The sequence below is a fragment of the Varroa destructor genome, unplaced genomic scaffold (genome assembly GCF_002443255.2).
Source record: "Varroa destructor unplaced genomic scaffold, Vdes_3.0 BEIS01000004.1, whole genome shotgun sequence".
NCBI lineage: Eukaryota > Metazoa > Arthropoda > Arachnida > Mesostigmata > Varroidae > Varroa > Varroa destructor.
In genome coordinates, this window is record NW_019211457.1 from 44,609,700 (window position 1) to 44,631,771 (window position 22,072).

The window sequence follows — 22,072 nt, forward strand, 5'->3', positions numbered from 1 at the left end:
ATATGTTGGATGCACACTCCTAAAAACAGTATAAACAAATATGGGTTGGACAAAAATAGCTGAATCCATTTCAGCCGGCCACGTGCATTAGATACGATTTGGCATTGTAGCTCGATCATAATGCTCACATTTAGGCCGGCTAGCAACTTGTCTGCACGATCAGTGATGGGGCCAAAGTCGATCCCCAATTCCTATACGTCGTGTTGTAGCCAAGTGCTATCTACAATGGGGCGCAATATGCAGCGGATCGAGACACGCATTGGTCATCACACACTGATTGTGCCGACAATTATGAAGCTGAAAATACAAAATGCCATGAACATCTTTTTTTTTTTGTGTTCAAGAACTTCAGCAACTAAGGCACTGTCCGTACGAAGAAGAGTTCGCAATCTTTAAACTGTCTTCTAAAATTTTCAAACAGACGGATACCTACATTGCAAAAGTTTAGTCAATGTGTAAAGCGTCTTAAGGCCCTGCATCCAGCAGCTGAGTATTCGTATATCATTAGAGTTTACAAAGAGAATGAAATTTGACAGCTCCCTTCCATTCGCCCGACGTATGAACGAGAATATGAGTGTGACATTTTAAAGGGATGGCGTTAACCGCAGGGGTGGACGGTAGCGGTGAAAGTGGCCAAAGCAGAAGTGCCGGAATTGGTGGACTCCAATGCGAAACCTTGGCACCGCTAGAGTTCCAAAATAGGGCGGGAGCATCAGATTTAATGGTATTTCTCAAACACAAAGAGTCGAGAGATTAGCAGCAGACTGCAAGGAGCTGAAAGGAGCAGCAGCGGAAAGATTGAGACGTCTCGTAGAACGGCGGCACTGGCGGGAGGCAAGACGCATGTTTCTCTTTCCTGGGGGCCGTAGTGATACTGCTACTGTCACGTCTCATGGAGCGGAAGCAGATATCGATGTCAATTGCTTTTTTCTACCGAGAGCTACAGGCCTTCACCCGCTAGACAGAGAGGCACGAACGAATATCCAATGCATACCAGACCGCAACGCACGCCTGGCCTTCCTCGACGACCACAGCCGCCATTGCTGTCGTCGTTCGCTTCGGTCTCGTCTTAACGCTACGCCTTTACTCTGGTGCCTTTTATCTGTTTGGGCGCACGGTACGGAGGCGTGCATCCAGCCGCTCAAACGCCCTAAGACCGCTACCTCTTAAAGTCGAACGCTAATCTCCTTCGCTCTTTCTGGCTTCCCGATCCATTATTGACGTTCCATCCCTCTCACTCTCAGCCTTATATGTCTGCTTCTCATGAGGTGGGACGGAACGACGAGAAAACGCGATCGTGAACGGACGTGAGATGGCCACCAACCCACGCAGGAGAACCAACAACAGCAGTGGCAAAAGCAGCAAGACAAGTAGTCGCATATTATGTTCTGACGACTCTGTCCCGGAAAGCAGCTGTAACTGTGGCTCATCCCGTAATTTCATCCTTTCGCTCTGTTAGCACTCTTCCTGTTAGTGAACCCGTTCGACCCGTCTTCGAGAAAATGCCTCTTCCATTCTCAGATCTGCCGAATGCCCGACAGCCGGCCGCGCTGCAGGTTTCTGCCATCCATTATCCCATCGATAGTACTCTATACGCTAAGCGCGCGGCCGCGCCGGAGAGCCTCAGGAAAATGCAAGCGAATAGAAAAGTGAGAGGGAAGCTATGGTAAAGGAACTTTCTTCTATAGCTGCTGCCGCTACTGCTAAGGTGGCGGACTACAAGCTAAAGGCACCTGCCACACAAACTGTTTGATATGAGGCAAGCAAGTTAGCGTTCACAAGCGAGCGTCCATGGTCGCATCTGAGGCGCTGAGCCATCCCGCTCTTCAGCGCGATGCCTCTCTCGCCGTCGGGAGCGATGACACTCGTGGTGGACAATGCTGTACGATGCAATAAAGAGTTTCAAACGACAATACCTATGTCGCAATTTCATCGAAAAACAGAATGTAAAATAGCAGCACGTCGAAGGAGCCAACGGCATCACTCATCTGGACCCGTGTATCGGGTAACTATTTCCATTATCACCAATGCTCACCCAATCTAACGTCTATGTCCGTTCGGTACTATCAGACAGGCATAAATATTTGTACGTTCGTACATATATGTGTTGTTCAATATATGTAGCATAGCCCTTAACGTCAATTTACGAATGTAGCGTCACTCACTGTCCGGGATTTGACAAGGGTTTTGAGGACTCTGGAAAGGGCAAGGTTCTGTGATCTTCTCGTTCTATTTAGCGGTGACGGTTCCGCACACTGACGCCGCTTCATCCCTGCTTGACTTGATTTACCCTATCATGATGTCTGTAATATTCGCCAGTATCGAACTGTTTGCTAGGTCGTTAGCCGCTGGCTTAAGCCACCCTCGTCTGTCGCGCAGCGCGAGGGTCGATGAGCTTATTGCAATCTGGTTGTTTCTTGTTGTAAAAGAAGAGTTGCAGTCGCTTCCAGTCGCCTCTGTAGTGACCTTCCGACAAAGATGGCGAAGGGTCTTTCTCAAAGTCGTTTGTCACATTCAATCGAGTTTCAGGCAGTTCTCAGAAGGTTTTTCGTAACTCCTCTCTCCCCTGTTATCTCTTTCTCAGAGTCGCGCTAGTCGCGCACACCGATATCTTTAGTCGACGCAGAAACAGCTGAGATCACGTTCGGCCTAAGGATCGATAAGTTTTTCATCTAGAAAAGCCTCACAGGACATCGTGAGCGATGAAATTGCCGCACACTACCGAAGGGAATACGAGCAGCCGATGTGGCGCGGAACATGTTGCTACTTGCTAAAATTCAGCTCGGCCCAACAGATCTACAAGAGTAGAGTATATACTGTGACGTTGGAACTACGGCGCCTCCATTTAACAACCCTCACTCGTGACCAGACTTGAACGGCTGAAAGAGCTGCAAGCGATAGTCGGTCGCAGTAGGAAGGACCGAAATATTCGATAGCTTGGCGTCAAGATGATTTAACACGGCGTAGAACAAATTAGATATATTCGTCCTTTCTCTCTCTATATATCTGGTTCTTTCTCGATCTGCTTAGTAAACAAATTAAAGGCCTAGTAGAAGGCTCAGTTCAGCGCTGCGTTTACTCGACGTTTGCATCGTCTCAAGGGGTCCTCGGACGCATGTAGTGGAGAAGGATTATGCGTAGATCGACGACAATGTACCGTTGAATGATGCATCCAGTCGTTGCTGTAACACTAAAAATGTTGACTCGTCGCTGGTGTTGGCGGCCGTTAATGCTAGGCTCAGCGATACCTGCATAAATACAGAGCTGCCTTGTATATTAGTATATAGGCCTATGTGCTACCTAAAAGATATTGAATGTTTTCGTAACCACACAGTGAGGCTAGCTCCATTGAATGCATAAATAACAACCAGTATTTACGGGCAGTGGGACTTGATTTGAGGGGCACGTTGCAATCGACAAAGGCGTCATCGATGCTGCTCGTAAGCGATGTCCAATAACAACTAGCTGATCTCTTTGGATAAAAGACAGCAAGTATTTGATTGCAAAATCTACTTTCTTGCGCGTTTCTTTATTTTGTATTATTCGAAACATTGACGTACATGCACCACATTATTTCTACTTGAGTTCATGCGTTCCCTCTTCGTTATACATATCTCTAATGAAATTCTATAGAATCGTGCCCGCCAATAGTATGTATTGTATTCAATTTTGATTGGGGGCTCGTTAGCATTGCGTTTGCGCATAAGCAAGCTTGGTACAAGGGGGGGGTTTGATATCGACCGATGCCTTAGCCTGTATTCGTCCAGCTCGTCATGCGACACGCCAATAATGGCGGTAAGTGGTTGCACACACGACAAGGCTTCTAACACCATTACTTGGGGTGTGCCGGAATTACTTCCTCTTCTAAAGGCTGCAACAATGGACCGAAGGTATTGTGCTGTTATTTTCGAAAGCATTTGCGTCCTCGTCGTCGTTGTTACTTTTGCCGACAGCTTCAGCGCGTGAATCTTCTCATTTTTTTCACACCTTCGCTCGCTGACGCGTTTGCTTGTTGGTTCGTTCTCCTCATCTCGTTTTGCTCTTTATAGTACGCGCCCATACTGTCATCCTCCAATACCGTAGCGAGACTCGTATCCAACATTGCTGCTTTGTGGACTGCTGCGATAGTTCGGCGAACGCTGCTGCTTGCTGCCGGCAGACTGGTTTTCTTCATTTCCTTATAACATGTGTATAATGGCGCCGGTAGCGTCTCTGCTACACCTGAAGCCAACAGTCAAGAGAGCTAACATCGGGGTATTACAACAGGGGGCGAGTTTGCTCGCTTATGAGCCAATAAGACCTTCGTTCCCTTGTGTGACCAGGCCGACCTAACCTCTTCCCCTAGATCTTCCATCGTTGTCTTGCAGCGTCGTCTCCGCTCATTTCCGACGCATCAGTAGAAAGTGTTAATCTCGAAACTGCATTAAAAGTTTATCTCTTGCGGAACTTACTCCAGGTCGACCTTCGGACCTACTTTTAATCAGTCAAACCCTTAAACTGAACCTCATGTTCGCTTCTCTTTGCGCACGGACTTATTACCATACACCCTTAACGAAAAACAGCCAAAAGGAGCGTAGAACTATCTTTCGCATTACCCTGTCAATTTACCCATTGAACAACGAAACGTGCGAATCAGGTGTGAGCTTTTGCTTTACTATTGCCAGCAATAGTAACCGCGTCCATGGCAGCTAGCTGTGCAATGCATAGTAACTGCATAGTGATGAAGACACCTCTATTTCACTGCCTGCCTCCTGCCACTACGAGGCTTTTGGAAAATTAAGCTTTCACTGGGTATTTTTGAATACATATGTAATAAATAAATCTGGATAAATTTTACTAGACAGGTCGATTTTCCAAAGAAAAAAAATAGTCGAACGGTGCAAATCCGATGGACTTTGAAACTTTTGGACTAACTGGGCTAGAACGATGATCTTTTAATACGAACCATCCTGTCCTTTATTGTTTATACTTGTGTCTTGGCGCTCTAGCAGCTTCTATTCAGCGATATATCCACCATTCGCCTTCTCATAGGTCATTCCTTTACAGAGCTTTTAAAACCAAATCAATAATAGAATACGCTTCCCAACGATGGATATTCCTTTGCTGAGAAACTGAGAGGTAGAGACGGAATTTTGCATCGTCGTTAAGTAATCTGACTGCCTACGTTCGTTATAAGTTTTTTGAGCAATTCAAAATAGCGGGCCGCATTGATTTTTTCACAAGTATATTATTGTCGCAAATGAACTCGATGTCCAAGTGCTACCATCACCATATATCCTAGGTACTAACATCGAACTCAGTTTCTCTCTAATACGACGCCATTCTTTCGCCTGGTCTCTCTCTTGCTGGCAGTAAAAATTCAATCATGCCTTGCTTATAGCAAGCAGATAATTTAGGCGGGTTTATCGTTAATTAATATTCCGCAAACTATACATAGAATACACCACGCTTACTTCTCACTGGCCCAAACTTGATTCACTGAGAACCCATATTTCACTCATTTTCTACGTTTTTAGCGCTTGAGATATAAATCTGTAAGACGTTGCATGTGAAAAGTTAATTTTGACCGACAGACTTCAACCTCTGTTTACGCGAAAAGTCTCGTCGATTGTGGCGATGCGTTCGTATCCTTTACGTCGCGACATCTGCTCATCTTCTCGTCGGACTTTCACACTTCAGTCCCTATTCTTTACACGGTTGTATATCATGTACTACATTTTCACTGAATGCCTCCTGACCTAATGCATTCATCAGTCTTCGGTGAATTTCCGCTGCGCTATAGCATTAGAGGAACAAAACTTTGACCACTGAGTGTTGATTTTCAAAGCTAAAAGTTGTTTTTCTTCTAATCTCAGTTCTCCTGGAGAAAAGTCAATCGCTTTTGTTCTAGAAAATTTCATCTGCTAGCGGCGCGAACTTTGAATTTCAAAGTCAGCCAAATTTCTTGCAACAATCTAATATATATACAAACACAGGGTATACCCGCAATAAGATGTATACACACCTTAAATTATTAAGATTTTAGTCTTTATTCTCGCAAAAAAGTCTACGTGAAATACAGAACTTTTCTTCGTACCATAGGTGGTCAAAATGGTTATGGTCCTAATAGATAATTGTGGATTACTAAGTCACTTTAACAAAAATTTTATTTGCTGTTGTGCCTTCCGTCTTCGATGTCGGCGGATTATCTCTAAAATATCCCTGCAAGAAAAAGCCTATCAATGTCTAGTCTTCGTCCTCATCAAGACGTACATATAGCAAAACAATCATACAACAGCAAAGATACTCATTAAGACGTGCTAGTATGTGATGATGCAAGGATTTTGCTCTATGGGAAATTAAATTTGTCATCTTTTTCCAAAAGTCTTGCGAATGTACAGCTAAATATATTCTTCATACATTCAGTAAAATAATATTCTAAATAAACTTGAGTAACTGGCCCCAGTGTCTTGGGATGACCTTCATAAATTTATATATACACATTTTGCAAAATTTTATAGAGATCTGATATCCACTAGTAGCTCGTTTACTGTGCATCAATTGACTATACTTCTCTACACATGTACAGATCGCAAAATAATCCCCATTGTTCGGGCCGCTAACGTGCGTTCTTTTTTTGTCACTTAATTCTAACTTTAGCTTAGCTCACCATCCCCATGGACATTATCCAGTGTGCCGAAAATCGAAGACGACACACAGACCATCGTTTTCTCCCGTGCGCAGCCCCTTAACCTGTTGTATTCCACGGGATGGATGGAGTCCATTATCATATCGAGATTGAAAGCGCTGGACAAGAGGTAGCGAGTGTTGGGTCGCAACGGTAATCTAAGATCGTTGGTCCCCAAAAAGCTCAACGTGTCGACCGAAGTCTATAAGGAAAGCATGATGAACAACCGTGAAACACTCCGATACCCAATTCTGCAGGCAGTAGAATAGCTAGACTAAAGAAAGGATCCCGTAGACCTACTCAGATAAACATGTCGGCTGGACCTGTTTAAGGGAACGGCCGAATTAAAGTTTAGACGCAATTTCGACGACGAAATTGACCTTTATTACTTTTAAAACGTTCAAAAGAAAAACGGTTTTCTAAATAGCCAACTATAGGATAAAGAGTGATTTCTTTTTCGTTCTTTATTTACGTAGCTAAAAATAGAAATACTAATATATTTTACTTTTCATACAACACAGGCTTACAAAGTTGAGCTTTTATTCTTTCGATAGGGTAATTGTAAAAAAAATTCTCTCTACAGCAAAAATTCGCCTAAAGTAGACTAACTATTCCAACAGGTTGTTTCGCCGTGGCCTTATTATTTAATCTACAATCAGAGAAACCAGTAGCAATTACAGTTCAAAGGTTACAGGGACCTTTACTAGTACTGTTATAGGACGCCGTCAAAAGCGAACGCTAAGATCAAGTAATATTGGAAATGCAGATGTTCGAAACTAATTCTACGGGTTGTTGTAATGCCAAACCATATTATATCTGTCTTGTCTACAGCAGGTAAAGCATTCGCCTACGTAAACGGAGAAGAGTCGGTAGACTACCTGGGCAGTGGTCAACTTAAATCATAATAAGTTCATCGTTAGCAACAAACAGTCGACCGACCAGTGTATTTCCGTCTCTTTTCTAAATAATGCGCCTCGACTGTAGCCAATATTCGAAGTATCGTTCAGTCTAAGCATTTTTAGTATTACTATTAAAGCGGCCGACGTCGTCTGCATTGTTGGGTCCAAGATATTAGCAGAAGAACATTAAGCGAAATGCAACGCAGGTTAAGCAACATCGAAGACGCTGGTTAAAGTCACATAAGGGACGCAGAGAGCTGCATTCATTCTAATAAGTGTTGATGTCCCATATAGTGTTTGACGCTGCCGCGGGTCGGGTACGAGTTCGACGTTGCGCATCGCGGATAGCGCAGCGAAACCAGCTAAATTGGTTTCAAATATCATGGAGATCGTTCAGGGGGTAGCAGTGCTTGGAAACTGGACGATAGCGAGGCCGTGATTAGATCCAGTGGGCACTGGCAGATTTCGAACTGCCGCCTGTGGTCCTTTTGTCTCCATTATATCGTTCTACGACGACATCTGGCACGATAACGACAAAGACAACAACGTCTTACCATCGCTATAACAATCTGAGCGAGGCAGACACGGGAACGAGAAGGGAAGCGCCCGGCAACGGGCGCAACCACCGCTACCCATCGTTATAGCTGCGAGAACCGTAGGGTGAAGGCCAAAAAGGGTGAAATCTGCTGGCACGGCGTATTATAGTATCATAGAATACCGTAGCATATCAAGGGGTGCACAAGGAGGAAACAGTGAAGGCCGAGAACAAATAGGAACCAAAGCATCCAGTCTAAATTGTGATTGCCACACCCACCGCACAATGACTGCTACCACTAGAGACCTCATAAGGATCAGTACGAAAATTGGGAGTATGCTAGCATGTAAAGGGTACAAAGTGGACAGTGATGGCGCAGTCGGCAACCTTGAAGCTATCCGTTGCGTCGTCGAACCACAATCAAAGCTATCTAACTGCAGACAAGCCAAATGCCGGCAGCGTGCGAACACGCCAACAGTCACCATCTATGGACCACTACAATCAGGGAGCGACCGATTCTGCTGCCGAGAAAGCTGATCTGTTGGCTTATGTAGCAATGGAGGTTGTCTTCGCTCTACAACTATCTATTTATTCGCGAGTGTTGCGCTCCTCAGCCCTTGGGGTAAAACAAGAATTCGCAATGTAGGCTCGTCAGTAGAATGACCCTTCTAGATGGCGGGACGAACGAATTGTCCTTTCCCTAGAGAACCGGAATGAAACAATAGAGAAAGACAAAGCAAGATACCCCCTGGCGTTTCTTGGCTCAATAATTTTTCTGGGACAGCAGCGACAGCTTTACTAGCGGTCGCGGCTTTTTTTTCGCTGTAACAACCGTCGCTATTTGTCTTGTTATTGTGAATGTGTGCGCGACTGTTCTGCACAAATGTCGCGGCGCTGTTAGCTGGAGCGGCGGCCATTGTTTATCATATTGGCTCTGACTCGACCGATTTGTCATGCTCACCCCAATCAATTGTCGCAATGAATATCAATATCATTGTTAATTAAACTACAGTGCAATAAAATAACATTAAAACAAACATTTTTGATGACACATAATCAACAATGTTTGCATAGAAATACGCAACAACAATACATATATACACGTATATCGCAGGATCGATGATCATTCATTCCCATGATGATAACAAGTTCAAAGTAAATAGAAGTTCACGGAATAGCCTGCTATAGCATCAGAGTACGAAGCCCCCGAGTGAGATTGCCAAAGGGCAGTAGCCTCTGTGATATTAATCAGTTTTCCTCGCATTCATCACAAATACATTTTGCGCTAGGGCCATGGAAGAGTTCACCTGGATATAATTTGTGGTGGGAACTATGAATCGCAAAACGTGTGGATACCTGGTAGTTTGCCCCTTTCCATCCCTTCTAACCATTGTTTCTAATCAGTTCCGTGCTGGGAAATATACTGTCTAGTTCAACGAACTTTTTCTTTACCTGCTGACCCGAGCAAACAAGATGTCAGCGGCCGAGAGCCTCAAACAAGACTTCAGATTATCATTGAGCAGCAGGCTATAGATAAAGAGTAAATGAGTTGGTTTCAAACTATACAATGAAGACCTAGAGCGTACTTCAAGCGAAAGGTCTTCATTCGATTGAGCAGCCCAAGATTGTCTACTGTAAGGTTCTCCCAAATTATATTTACACCGTAAGCCGCTGCCGGCGTTGCTTTATAAAATAGGCGAAGGGTTATCATTGGAGAAATGCGACGTAAGGTCGTTACTGCACAATAACGTGGCCCACGCTTTTCTGCATCTTTTTATGATGTGCAAGTTGAGGCTGTGACCATTACAGCAAACGAATAACCCGAGATATGGCAATCAGTTAGCGCATTGAAGAAGAGATCCGGCGATACACAGTGTATTGTCAGCTGTGGTCCTGCCCCTTCTCCTGCATTTTACTTCCTCCGTCTTATCCAGGTTGATCGTAGCTGAATGTAGTTCTCTTACTGCCATATGGAGCCTAACCAAAGCCTATTGCATTTGAAATCCTTCGAAACTGTAAATTACTCGCTGATCTACGTAGAGCATAACTTACAAGAGGTTCCTTTGGCTTTTTATTCTGTGTAGAATTTTGTGTAACGTAGAATTAGAAACAGAAGGCGGCTCAAACTATCACCTACGGCCAGGCCAATTGTTTGACAAAAAGAAGAACTTCATCATATTTATGCTTTATTTAGCAATGCCTTTATTATTCTTCTGTACGATTGCATCCAGCAGACCCGAGCATTATTCATGATGCATTCATATACGCCAAGAACCAGGTCTCTGCGTGTAGAGTTGGACTGGGGCTGGATATCAACAGCCATCGCGTACAGGGGGGGGGGGGGGCTGGTTGTACTGTAAAGTGCTTTTTCAATATTCGCCATCAGAACACTGCATACTGTCTCTGTCGGGTACTCCCCTGAAACCCATCTTGGTTCTTCGGTATAACTTTCCTGCCCTCTAAGCAGGGGGGGACAATGCAACATAAGAGACCGTATCATTTATCGAGAACATACCAGCTGGACAACTAAACATAATTACAAAGCAATTGTCAACACGAATGACTACTCGCTAATGTATAGCGCTTAGTTGAAAAAATCTTGTAGGTTATAGGTGGCGGTAAGGTTATTGTTTAGACAATAAGGTTGCCATCGCGCAACAACGCCTTGCGCGATGGCAATCTTATCAACTCGTCCATTAAGTTCTTTGCCCCGACACACTACTGTATTTGTAGGTTGTAGCCAAGGGCATTTCACCGCTACCCGTTCGAGCTGTTCAGACCCTTGGGTCTTACATGTATTCCGTACACGTATTCTTGCACGTATTCACGGGATTACACGTATTCCTAACTGCTTTAATGCGTTTACCTTATTGATTGATAAAAAGAAAAAGCAGTTATAAGAATCTTCTATTGACGCATTGGGATAGATGTTTTGGAGTGGCGTCCCGTCAAATGGTTCTCGCAGAGGCTATATTGCGAAGTCGTTTGCACCTCACGGTATATACGTATTACCGATGAGATCGACTTTCACTATTGTCGGCCTATAATTCACTTTGATCATCTATGATTTTTTCATACGTTTGGTTCGGGCCAAACGTAGGTGTTCGCTGACTGTCTATTTGAAGCCGAGATTGAAGTTGGTCTTATCGATAGTCTTAAGACAAATCGCGTTCTATACTGTAAGGTGTATAAGGGGATAAATCTACCTGTAAATTATGGACCATCCCCATGTCAAACGAGTGGTCCGTCAGAATTGCGGTGGTCGCTATGTTGAAGGCTAAACGGCTAACAAATTCAACACATGGATCATCATCCAAATAACGAGCTGTCACGCTTGAGTGCCAACGTGGATAAGAGAATAATGGTAGAAAACCAAATGAGCCTCTTAATTGTTTGAGGGCAGCCGTTTACCTGACGGTAATTTTAGTGAAGGTGGTAACGGCGATTCTCCACCGACGGCCAACGACCCAACAAGTAGAACTGACGAAATGACACATAGAGTTCACTCAAATGATGCCGTGTCCTATACAACAGGTATCAACATTCGAAGACGGCTAATATTTTGCGAGTGGCTGTAACGATGAATTGAATAGGTTCTTCCTTGTGCTTTATCTGCCTCGTGAACCTTACTGTGAGCCTTACTTGTGCTGGTTTCCAGGTAGGTTTTACTCACTAGCTTTCGATAGATAGTAGTGGAACGAGGCTTTAAACTGCTATTGTCCAGTATTATTGATTAAAACGTTACCTAACCAACTGATTTGATACTGCCCAGTCAGTTATCGTGTACCGAACCAATTCGTCTGACATTCGCGCTCGGTGACAATGGATGATTTCTGATAGTGCTTCTAAGTCCAAGCTCGCTCAGTGGCGTCTGTGTGCTTGGATATCTAGTGTAGCTGACCACAGAGATCCCTACAATTCAAATCCGATATTTTATCTTCACCGCAATTGCCCCGTTCGCGTATATGTGCGTGTTGATGTCCAACGAAAATGTTAGCGTAACTTACACTTAGGTGCACTATAATGCTGTCACAATACAAAACTTCATTATATTTTACTCTATTCGTATTTTCTATTAGATCATATATTTAACTGCCTGAATAACACGTGCAGTGTATGACCAAATGAGAGAGGCTACTCCTTGATGTATATATACGGTTAGCTCATATAAACCATTATAATTACGGTCGAGTAAATAACGTATGAATAGGAAAAGTTATATACATATACCCATGTAAAAATATGTCGCAGATCAGAATAGCACCAAATAGACAATCATACGTAAATACTGATTCGTTGGTAATTCTCGATTGTGAATTCGCTGATAATTATTGTTTAATATAAGAGAAACACTGCTGAGTTCGATTGATCGGTGCCCCGGCATGTCATTTTACGTGTGTCAGAATATTTGAGCGCCAGTATATCAGTAACGTGTACCTTTGGATAAGACTCTGCAGATTTGTTGGCTATATCTAAGGTCGCCGTAGACACTTCTATATGCAATACACGCTATATTCGTCTTTCAGTTGACGTCGACGTAATTTCTGATCTTCCCGCTGCCAAACAGGCAAAGCGGGGCACGACTGTCTGTCAGTAATAAGTGCCACCTCAGCTTGTGTTCAGTACGCGTCAGGACGCGTGCTAAAGAACAACATATGGCCAAATACAATTAAGGACTGCATTGTTTATTTTTGCCGGATCCTTAATATATCTATATCACCTCGAACTGAAATCTCTACTGAAAAAAATTCTGGACACATGCATACACCGGGGAGAAATCTTATGAGACACTGAAGTTAGGAAAGAAATCGTGAGGTTGGGGGGCACGAAAGGCAGGCGGGCGTACCTATACTTGGATAGCTTGCAAAACATCGTTCGACTAGCGAGAACGTTCCGACAGCCTTCTCAATTTCGCTTTGCTACTTTTTACACCTTTTGGGGGCATTTCGGCCACGAAGCCGCATACAGAAAACTAGAATAGGATGTCTAGCAGTCAGGTGACTATTGCCACTTTCTCGACATCAATTAGAATGTCTGCCATGAACAATGGAAGACCTGGCTGAGGCAGTGAACGACAGCCTACCGAGAAGTGGCATTGCCAGTGTCTCATATGAAGGGGGCGTCTTTTTATCGCTAATGTCCGCACCGAATTTTTCCTCGGGTGCCCGTTTACAGTTTGATTCGCAATCAGTGCGCGAAGAGAGCTGGATTACGTGAAAGAAAAGCAAACAATCGTTCAGGAAACAGTAAAAATATAGACCTCAAGTAGATATTTATGTAGACGTATTCTTGCTGCACACTCACCTACAGAACAGTAGAGGTATTGTTTACTTGAGTTGCTAAAGGGGAAATGCATCACAAACGGGCTTGTCCCTCTGCACGACTGGTATAGGTCTGGTCTGCTAACAAGGCAATGTACTTGAACATTTGTCTAAACGACATGAGCCGCATTACAGCAAAACTGGCTTTTTTTTTGTCTTCTGTATCAACCGAGTCCTTTATATGAAAATATTTCCAGCCTCCTTCTTTCAACGTCCTCATAAGCTGTAACTAAATCAACCATACGAACTTGAGCATTACAGGACAGCTTAATCTTCGTTCCTTCTTTGTTGACGCCTTTCGTAGCTATCTTTTATGACACGGTTTGACTCAAGGATAACCCAACAAAACAAGGTTAAAATACCCAATCCGATAATGGATGGCGAAAGACAGTAGCGTTGCGCATAAGACCTTCAAGAGATTCTTCAAATTCTAAAAAAAAAAATCTAAGAAACACTTACATTGTTTCTAAGTTCTGCTTGTTCTCTAGCGCATGTTGCGATCGTCAGTGATAAAATCCTCATTCATATTCCAAAAATATGATTGTCCAACGTTGCCACTTAAGAGACAGCCACCGGCAGCAAACTCGCCTCAAGCAAGAACTGTTAGCTTAATTAGGCTTTAGACAAGTAAATCAAGTACATCTACCTGTGGATTGATTGAGACGTAGTAACAAACGATAATTCGTTCTCGGCAAAGGATATCTCTATGTTAGGTTCTTAGCCACTCCCGGGCTATGTAGAAACACGTGGGCATCGGATAAGTATTTCCTTTCATTGTTTGTTCCTTTATGTTATGTATGTTGTTCTTAGGTGGTGGCCAACCTTGTGTGATTTGAGCTTCTGATAATTGTCGTAGGCCACCGCAGGTTGAACAGAGCAAGATATTACTTTGAACGCAATTCGAAATTATTCATCGTAGGCATGAATCCATTTCAGACTGCCAAATCAAATTAACAAAACAGTAAGAATATTAGTAGTTTTATTGGCGATTCTATGCATGTATCGCAACGTACGAACTAGCCATCCCATAGTTCAGTGACCAATGCTAGCGCACTTACGACTAGTGTCCCAAGAAATAGCCACAACTAGATCCTAACATAGCTACATAAGGCAAGCTAAGGGACCTATTAGATATGTAGGGTTCCAAGCGACTGCTACCTGGAAATAATGAAATGTTTTGTTTCTCGAAACAGAAATGTCAGTAGGAATGAGGTAAAAAAAAACTCACCTCTCCAATTCAGGTTGTCTTACTTTCTGAACAAGAGGTGAAGAGCAGAAGAAGTGTCTAAAGCGGACGACTCTGGCTCATCGACAACAACGCAGCAAGTCACTCCCCCTGTCGGGGAAACGGGGGTGCGGTCACTGACCCCAGTCAGCCAATACTTCGCTGCGAACCAATTTCTAAATTGCGCAGATTTCTCTATTGGGTCGCAAACTGTCCCTCTCGTGATCCGTCGCTCTCTTGGGGTATGCTGTAGGGATGTACGAAGGCATACAACGAAGGATTACTATTCCCTTTCACTTTTATCAATTCTACTGGGTCTAGGACCATTTTGAGCTGCTGGTGCCGCGTCTGTTGAATCCGGTGTTGTTCAATATCAAACCTCTGTTCGGTTAGTATTTCTAGTTTAATCTTCTCCATTGTTCGTAAATTCGCTAAGTAAACGGTGTGATTATATTAGTATCGAGCGAGTACGGGCAGGGACAATGGATTTGCTCGCCACTTCCTACGTGTTCCGATAGAAACGCAAGCGAGAACACCACGTCTAAGCTTAAACTGGGCAGGCGCGCTCAAGTTTCTGACGACACCAGCTAGACAAGGTAGGGAACGGACTGTCGACAGACAACAGTCGTTGCCATTGGTTAAGTACATACCCCATTGTATTAGCTCGAATGTATTTATCTTACCTTCTTTCTCTTAAGTATGCAAATAAGCAGAGGCCTTACGAAGGCTCAAACGGAAAATGTGTTTTACGATTTCTACTCGATAAGAGCGTGGGCAATAAAATGGATATCGTGGTGACGCGTAAAATGAGCAGGCACTAGGAACCGTTATATGTGAGCAATCGAATAGATACGACGAAAGGTGTGTTGTCGACGACCCATGCTTTCAGCCCTTCTTTTTTGCTTTGGCAAATCACTTACATTGTGAATATCTCGTAGTTACTTGCATCAATTTTCCACTGAGTCCGTGCTGAGTTAAACGCTAAGCCTCAATTGAGGAAGACTTAGAAGGCTAGCGAAATTGTCGGTAAGGTATAGCTCCCAACCTCGCCCGGAGCTCGCCCTATCTGATTTTTGTTCGACCGATGGCGCTAACAAGTATACCTCAGGAAGTCTGTCTGTAGGGAACTAGCAAACTTTCATGAACTTTTATGGAGTTGGTGCAACGAAAAATCAAGGGATCGCCCAGGGGCCAACAAAAGTAGAAGAGGATTAACAGAGAACAAAGTAATTTCACTATTCAGTGGTTAGCAAGTTGAGTAAGCAGATGTGAGTGAAGCTATCGATTTCTTGTAGCTGCTTCTGCAATTGCCATGCAAGACGATCTGACATGACAGCGACAGCAGTGCGGTAGTGCTGGAACATCTGAAAACCTGAGCGATCACACGAACCTGGACTACATTCGGAGCTCTCAAAAATTTGTCCCCCTACCCCCTTTGATTCGTGCTCCCGAGGCTGCGGGTCTTAATGACCTCTGACTTGTCTTTGCTCATCCATCCCCCCCCCCCCCCCCCCCCACCTCACAGAAGCTAATAGAGTCTGACCATTAAAGAAAATTCTTTTTATGTGAACCAAATGACAAAAAAATGAGACCAACTTAATTAAAGGTGCCCTACCTGTTCTGTATGACCATTGTTAAACTACACCTCTGCCTACTTTGAGTGACATCCCGCAGAGCGTCACATGACAAATAACCCATTTTTCAGTAACGGTTACGCACTAGAGCCAATAAGCAGTATAACTGACTATGATTTTCATTATAATGATACTATCAATAATCTTTTCTTTATTACACTATCTCTAAATATTGAGCTTACGATCGTAGATTTTTATTGACTGAAGTTTGCAATTAGTATAATTTGATAGTTTTGCAGTTAATTTCCTGGCTGGCAACACAGCAAATGTTTTTTGCTTTTTTTCGGTGATTTGTCTACTGTAGTAAGCATTTTTGACTGACAAAATTTTTGCATCCGCTAAAACAGGTCACTTGAAGTGATTAAAATTGATTCCTTTCGTCCTATTTCAGGCCCTCGACGGTGTTGTTGGGAGCAAGGAGTCTGATTTGTCGAGTATGGGCTCGAAGGATGAAAACCCACCAGGTAGTTCCATTATTGCCGATGCTGCTGATGAGACCTGTGAGGGTCTTCACTTGCTCCTGACAAATCAATTCACCGCCGCGATGGACAAAATGCGGCCGAAGTAAGTTCAAGATGGGACCGATGTCAGCCAGAAATGAAGTCGATGCTCATGTTAATCTGCTCGATTAGTATTTGACTCAAACAAGGAGCTTGTGCATGCAACTACTAATCGAAGTGTGTATATGTAATACTGGCATTCATTAATCCACTTCGCTTTTTTTCTAACTTTATTCTTAAACCGTTACAAGATGTAGATATTCTTTTTGCCTTCGATCTTGTTATCTTATACAATCTTTTTCATTTTATCTCACATCATTATTACAAGTTAGATATAGAGTAAAAATCGTATTTCTTGATATGAAGTCAGCCTTACTGCAAGCGAAAGAGGAAACTATCCTACGTTGTTCAGTATGGCTCGGTGGCATCCGATACAGAGATTTCTTTGTCACGTTGTCCAGCTTCAGTGTGTATACGTTCAACACGCATAGTATTTACTACTAGTTTGCTAATCAGCTCTTTTTTATACTACCACTACTACTGCATATCAGAGAACTGAAGGTCGCTAACGTTTTGTCGCTTCGGCAACCCGGACCGCCCTTGTCGTCCAACCCAAATATATCCTTGCCTGTGAGTAACTGCTTACACTGAATAGAACCCTTTTTTCTCTTGCGTTCGTCCGCTTGATTCATCGTCGGTAGCGCTATCGCGACGGGCTTTCTTTTTTGTTAGAAGTTTCACTACAGCAAATTGCTGCTCATACAGAACGTGCAAAAAGGCTATGACGGGCTTGGGGCCATGGGCCTGTACGGGCTGAGTCTTGCGGCCGCCAACTAAAAAGGACCAAACATCTGTGTTCCTTTGCTGGCCGATAAGCGTTTTCAAATAGCCACCCACGATGGTCTTTCTACCAGCCTCCGTTTCGCTGCGACGAAGGGGAGTCCGATGTCGAGCGACAGTGAGAAGTTTTACATAACAGACGTTGCTCGGAGAGTGGAAGAGTTCGAAAGGCAGCGAGGGCTGGCTTAAAGTAAATTCAGTTCCATGGGACTGATCTATAGCTGAAATAGGAGGCGGGCTGTACAAAAGAAGCGTCGCGACCCTTGGAACTATCAGTGCCCTACTACCAGGCAGAGGTTACTGAAGCCATGACGGAGCGAATCGTAACAGGCCGATTATCACCTCTAAGACGTATAGCCGTTGCAGCCGGGTTTCAGACAAAGGTGGGCAAACAAACGCAGGCCAGAATGCACATAAAGACACACTTTAGCACTGGACAACGTATCCTCGCGAAAGCTGTATCCAAGCTTTCTACCGTTTGCAATGTCCTGCAGCTCAGCTACTCGAAAAGTATGTCGACAAGCAACGCCAAGAGGCTATGCAGTTGTGGGGTTACAGCGACATTTGCAGTACTACCAGCATTAGCAGCAGCAGCGCTTCAGAAGAGGATGTGTCGCTAGCAAGTTGCCAAGCAAGTGTTTACAAGCCGCTGATGCGAGGCATTGGTAGCCAGGATATGGTACCAATGCCCCGCATACCTGAACAGTTTTGACTGAGCAGGTCGAAACAGTTACCGGCACAGATTTAACAGGGCTTGTTCAGCACCGGTGCTGCTTGGACCAGCAATCTCATCTTGCACCAATAAAAAAGCCTCCATCAGCGCCGTTGAATCAGAATTTGCTCGAAACCGGGCCTATACGCATGTGTATGGAAAAGATGCGAAAAAAGTATAAAAGGGCATAAATAAGAACTAGTAAATAGCAGAAAGACAAAGCGGGGTTTTTGGGGGACTACAGCAGGCAGAGTTCGAGGATGAAATCAATGAAACGGCTGGATGGTTCGATAGATGGACATTGGGTAGAAAAAAAGGCAAAGATAAGCCACAGATGTGTCTGAGTAGTAAACCGCGTAGCAGCACAAGTGCGTTTAGTGTTTGATAATGGCAAATTAATTTGTTAACTTGATGTTCGTCAGGATACCAGCTTGCTTTCGGTGTTGCCCTATGGCAGCAACGGCTGTGTTCTTTCGGCTTTCCTTCTCATAGTTCTCTTGCGTCTTTCTTTCATGCAAGCACCCCGTCAAAAGCTTTGCGGAGCGTCCGCCTCCCTAAAACTGAGGCCCATTTCAATCCCAGTTCCGTGCGGGGTCCCAGCACTCGCAATCCTTCTGCTCAAGCTTCACTTGCTATACCATCTGACCGTGTGTGCTCGTCTTTTTTCATTTTCCTTTGCCGAGACCGTTTTATTTACTACCATCCCGCCGAGCAAACGGACCGTCGGACAAACGAATAGACGCACAGACGAATGAGCAGGATTAACGCTCCGAAATGCATAGTAAGCTGGCCGAATGCCGCAGTCTACAGCCAGACCGTTGACTACTTTCTATTATTCGGAACGTACTTCATAACATCTTGGACTTCTCTCTTTCACCATAACTGTCAGCAGTCACTAAAAACCCCAGTCCTTCCCTTTTCTTCTTCTACTATCCTTTTTTTCGCACTCAGCCATGGTTAGCGACGTTGCATTATAAGTTGTTAATTTAAGCCATTTTTCCTTAAGTTATCGGAGATGCAAGTTAAAAGCGTGCTATGATAAAGATGGGCTAGCTGTCTCTCCACTTATTTTCTCTAATGGAAATATTATTAAATATGGCGATTCGCTACCTGCGCGACAAGCATTTTGCTGAACCGTCTCAGCTTTGCTGTTACTATTGTTACTACCAGAAACCGTGGATAATCTCCGCCCAAACAAATGTTCATTGGCAAATTACTTTGTGCTTCATTCTCTTTTTACCTTTTCGTTCGTGAACTGAAAAAGATTGTGCGCCGACCGCACACAAAAGATATATGAGATCTTATAGAGACTCAAAGGTCAATTTGCCGGTCTGCATAACCGTAGTGTATGCGTATCTTTCTCCGATGTAGAACGGGGACGTCAGCATGACGTCGTAGCGCGAGCTACTGTACAGCGACGTAACGTGCTTACATGCGCTTGATATAGTTGCATGTATGTACAATTCTCGTTTGGCCTCTTGCGTAGTTGTTGTTTAAGAATATAAGTAAAGATGGCGGCAAAATGTCCTTACATTAAAGCGGAAGTTGACAGGACCATGTAAATCAAGGTGTTAATAAAAAAAATTTTTTCTTCACATACATAAACACTTATTCATAATTATACATGTAACATAAATACGACTACAAGGGTGAGCGTACGCAAACGGCCCAAATAAGTGGAGGGAACAACGATTAAAAGTGATTATATACCGCTCAATTGGGCTACCGGAAACATAGCCTATTAGTAGAGTTTTTTCATTAATTTTTTTCTGGCGTGCCTATAAGCGTGAGCGGAGCATTCATTGTTCAACTGGTATTATGCGGCAGATCTATAGAAACAAATATCTATAGATGAACTTACTTATGTCAGCTACAGTGTATTAGTTGCAGTGCATGTATGTACATACACTTCATCTTGTGTTTCCTACACTGCGTGGATCGAAACAGGGTGCCTTTGACATCAGTGGTAACCCTTGGTGTGGCATAATGGTACAAGTGGCCAATGACGATGCCGCATACTGTCGGGCCGCAACCATCGTCGATAAACAGACGACGTAAGACGCTAGTACCAAACACAGGAGGCACGTAGACGTCGCAATTGGGCACCATGGCCTATAGAACTGGCGTTTGTTCGGCGAAGCAGAACTGACAGAGACGATCTGAGCTTAGCAGTAAATAAATCTCTGGGCTGCTCCTGTTCCCTTATATGTTCAGGCGTATCCTGTGGCTTGGCTGCCCGCATACGCTGCTTTTTCGTCTCTATCATATTAGGAGCGCAAACAAAGATGTTCGCCAGAAAGGACACTTCCGTGGTGGCTCTTCTCACTGAGCCGCTTGCTCTATGTGTGTTCTGTCTTTCTTGCTTCTTCCTCCACTTCTCCAAATGTGCCTTCCTGTAGCCTCACACATTCTACGCCGTGTTAAAGTAAACACATGCGTCCAGGATGAATGCTAATACTAATATTACTGTTACTAGCCCCCTTGTTTCGGCATAGATGTGGGCGCTGCATCTCCTCATCACAGTGTCTAAGAGAGGCTGGTTGTGGAAGTACTATCTATGCAAGCTCTGCAAGACGCTTTGAGATCCAGAGAGTCGTGATGCTACGGTCGCTGGCACACACTCCTTGCTCACCCCATTTACTGTTATCGGGTTACTATTTAACGAGATGTATTCCAGGACCGTGCTTTATGGCTGGACTGGAGGCGCGCGACGTCCCTTGAGGGTGGCTTAAGCATTTGGCAGAAGTAAGGCCTTCGCTGGCATCAAAGAACAGAGCAGCAGCCAGCGCTAGTGCTAATGCAAGGACGATATGCAATATGCCCAGTTAGCCCAGTGAGATGCAGTCTAGGACGCCTAGCTCGGATGCATAGCGACCTTCTTAAAGTGTATGACGCCGGGAATACGCCAAAGGCTCTCTCGGGATCAAGAGCAAGCGTAATTTTGGTAAGCGTAGAAAGTAATTTGCGGTCGTTGGCTTTTTCCCTTTCTCTCATTCAATCTTTTGGCGTATTTTGATCCACTCTATGAAGTTGCCGCCAAACTAAAGAGTGGTTGTAACAAGTCGCCTATAATATTCGCGTATACTTAAGGCAAAAAAAGAACGTTACAAACACAATGAAAGGGTTTAGAAGAGATCAGAGGAGTCGATGAAGCTTCATTCATCAAATAGCGCTTGACCCGCGGGGATCGCTGCGTTGCTAGCTGTGGCGTTTTAAAAGAACGCAGTTAATACGTCAATAGCACGCATTGGCAGGCATTGCTACTGAGACAAAAAAAAAAAGGAAAAAAGGTCAAAAAGCGAAGGTGATCATCCACCTGCCGCCAATCCATATCCTGATACTGCGACCTCGGCCACTTCGGTGCGCTGCTACTGCTGCTGTTGCTATATTTTGCTCTTATAGGGTTACACCACACCTTATGACTAGCTGGTGCTGAGGAGAATTGTGTCCAATAGCTGGAACAGGTAGCGTCATTACCGAACCCAAGAGATGAGAGTCATTAGACTTCCCCAGCGTTTACCTGTGCAACCTTGGCAAACGATTCCTAGAAATCAGTCGGAGACGTAAATTACTGAGAATGAATACACTGCAGAGAACGCTTCTTTTCTATTCAATATGACCTGGACCTTTCTCGTCCGGCCCTCTTCCCTGGTGTGTCATTATAACCTGATGTATGGGTTCAAAGTTAGCTGCCCAACTCGTCTAAAGTTCAGAATAGATAGTTTAGGCCCAGAAAAAT

At 44.1% G+C, this 22,072-nt stretch overlaps 1 protein-coding gene across 7 annotated transcripts in view; it reads left to right on the plus strand.

Annotated features, from left to right (window-relative positions):
- Positions 1-22,072, plus strand: part of LOC111250258 (tetratricopeptide repeat protein 39B-like) — a 164,128-nt gene that overhangs the window by 109,050 nt on the left and 33,006 nt on the right. For 6 of the 7 annotated variants that reach the window (XM_022805179.2, XM_086987471.1, XM_086987472.1 and 3 more), the window contains one exon: positions 16,673-16,845. In XM_022805179.2, coding sequence (XP_022660914.1) covers positions 16,673-16,845 — 173 coding nt within the window. Of the gene's footprint in view, positions 1-16,672; positions 16,846-16,919; positions 16,959-22,072 lie in introns of those variants that run through there. The other variant, XM_022805183.2, reaches the window with a different exon arrangement.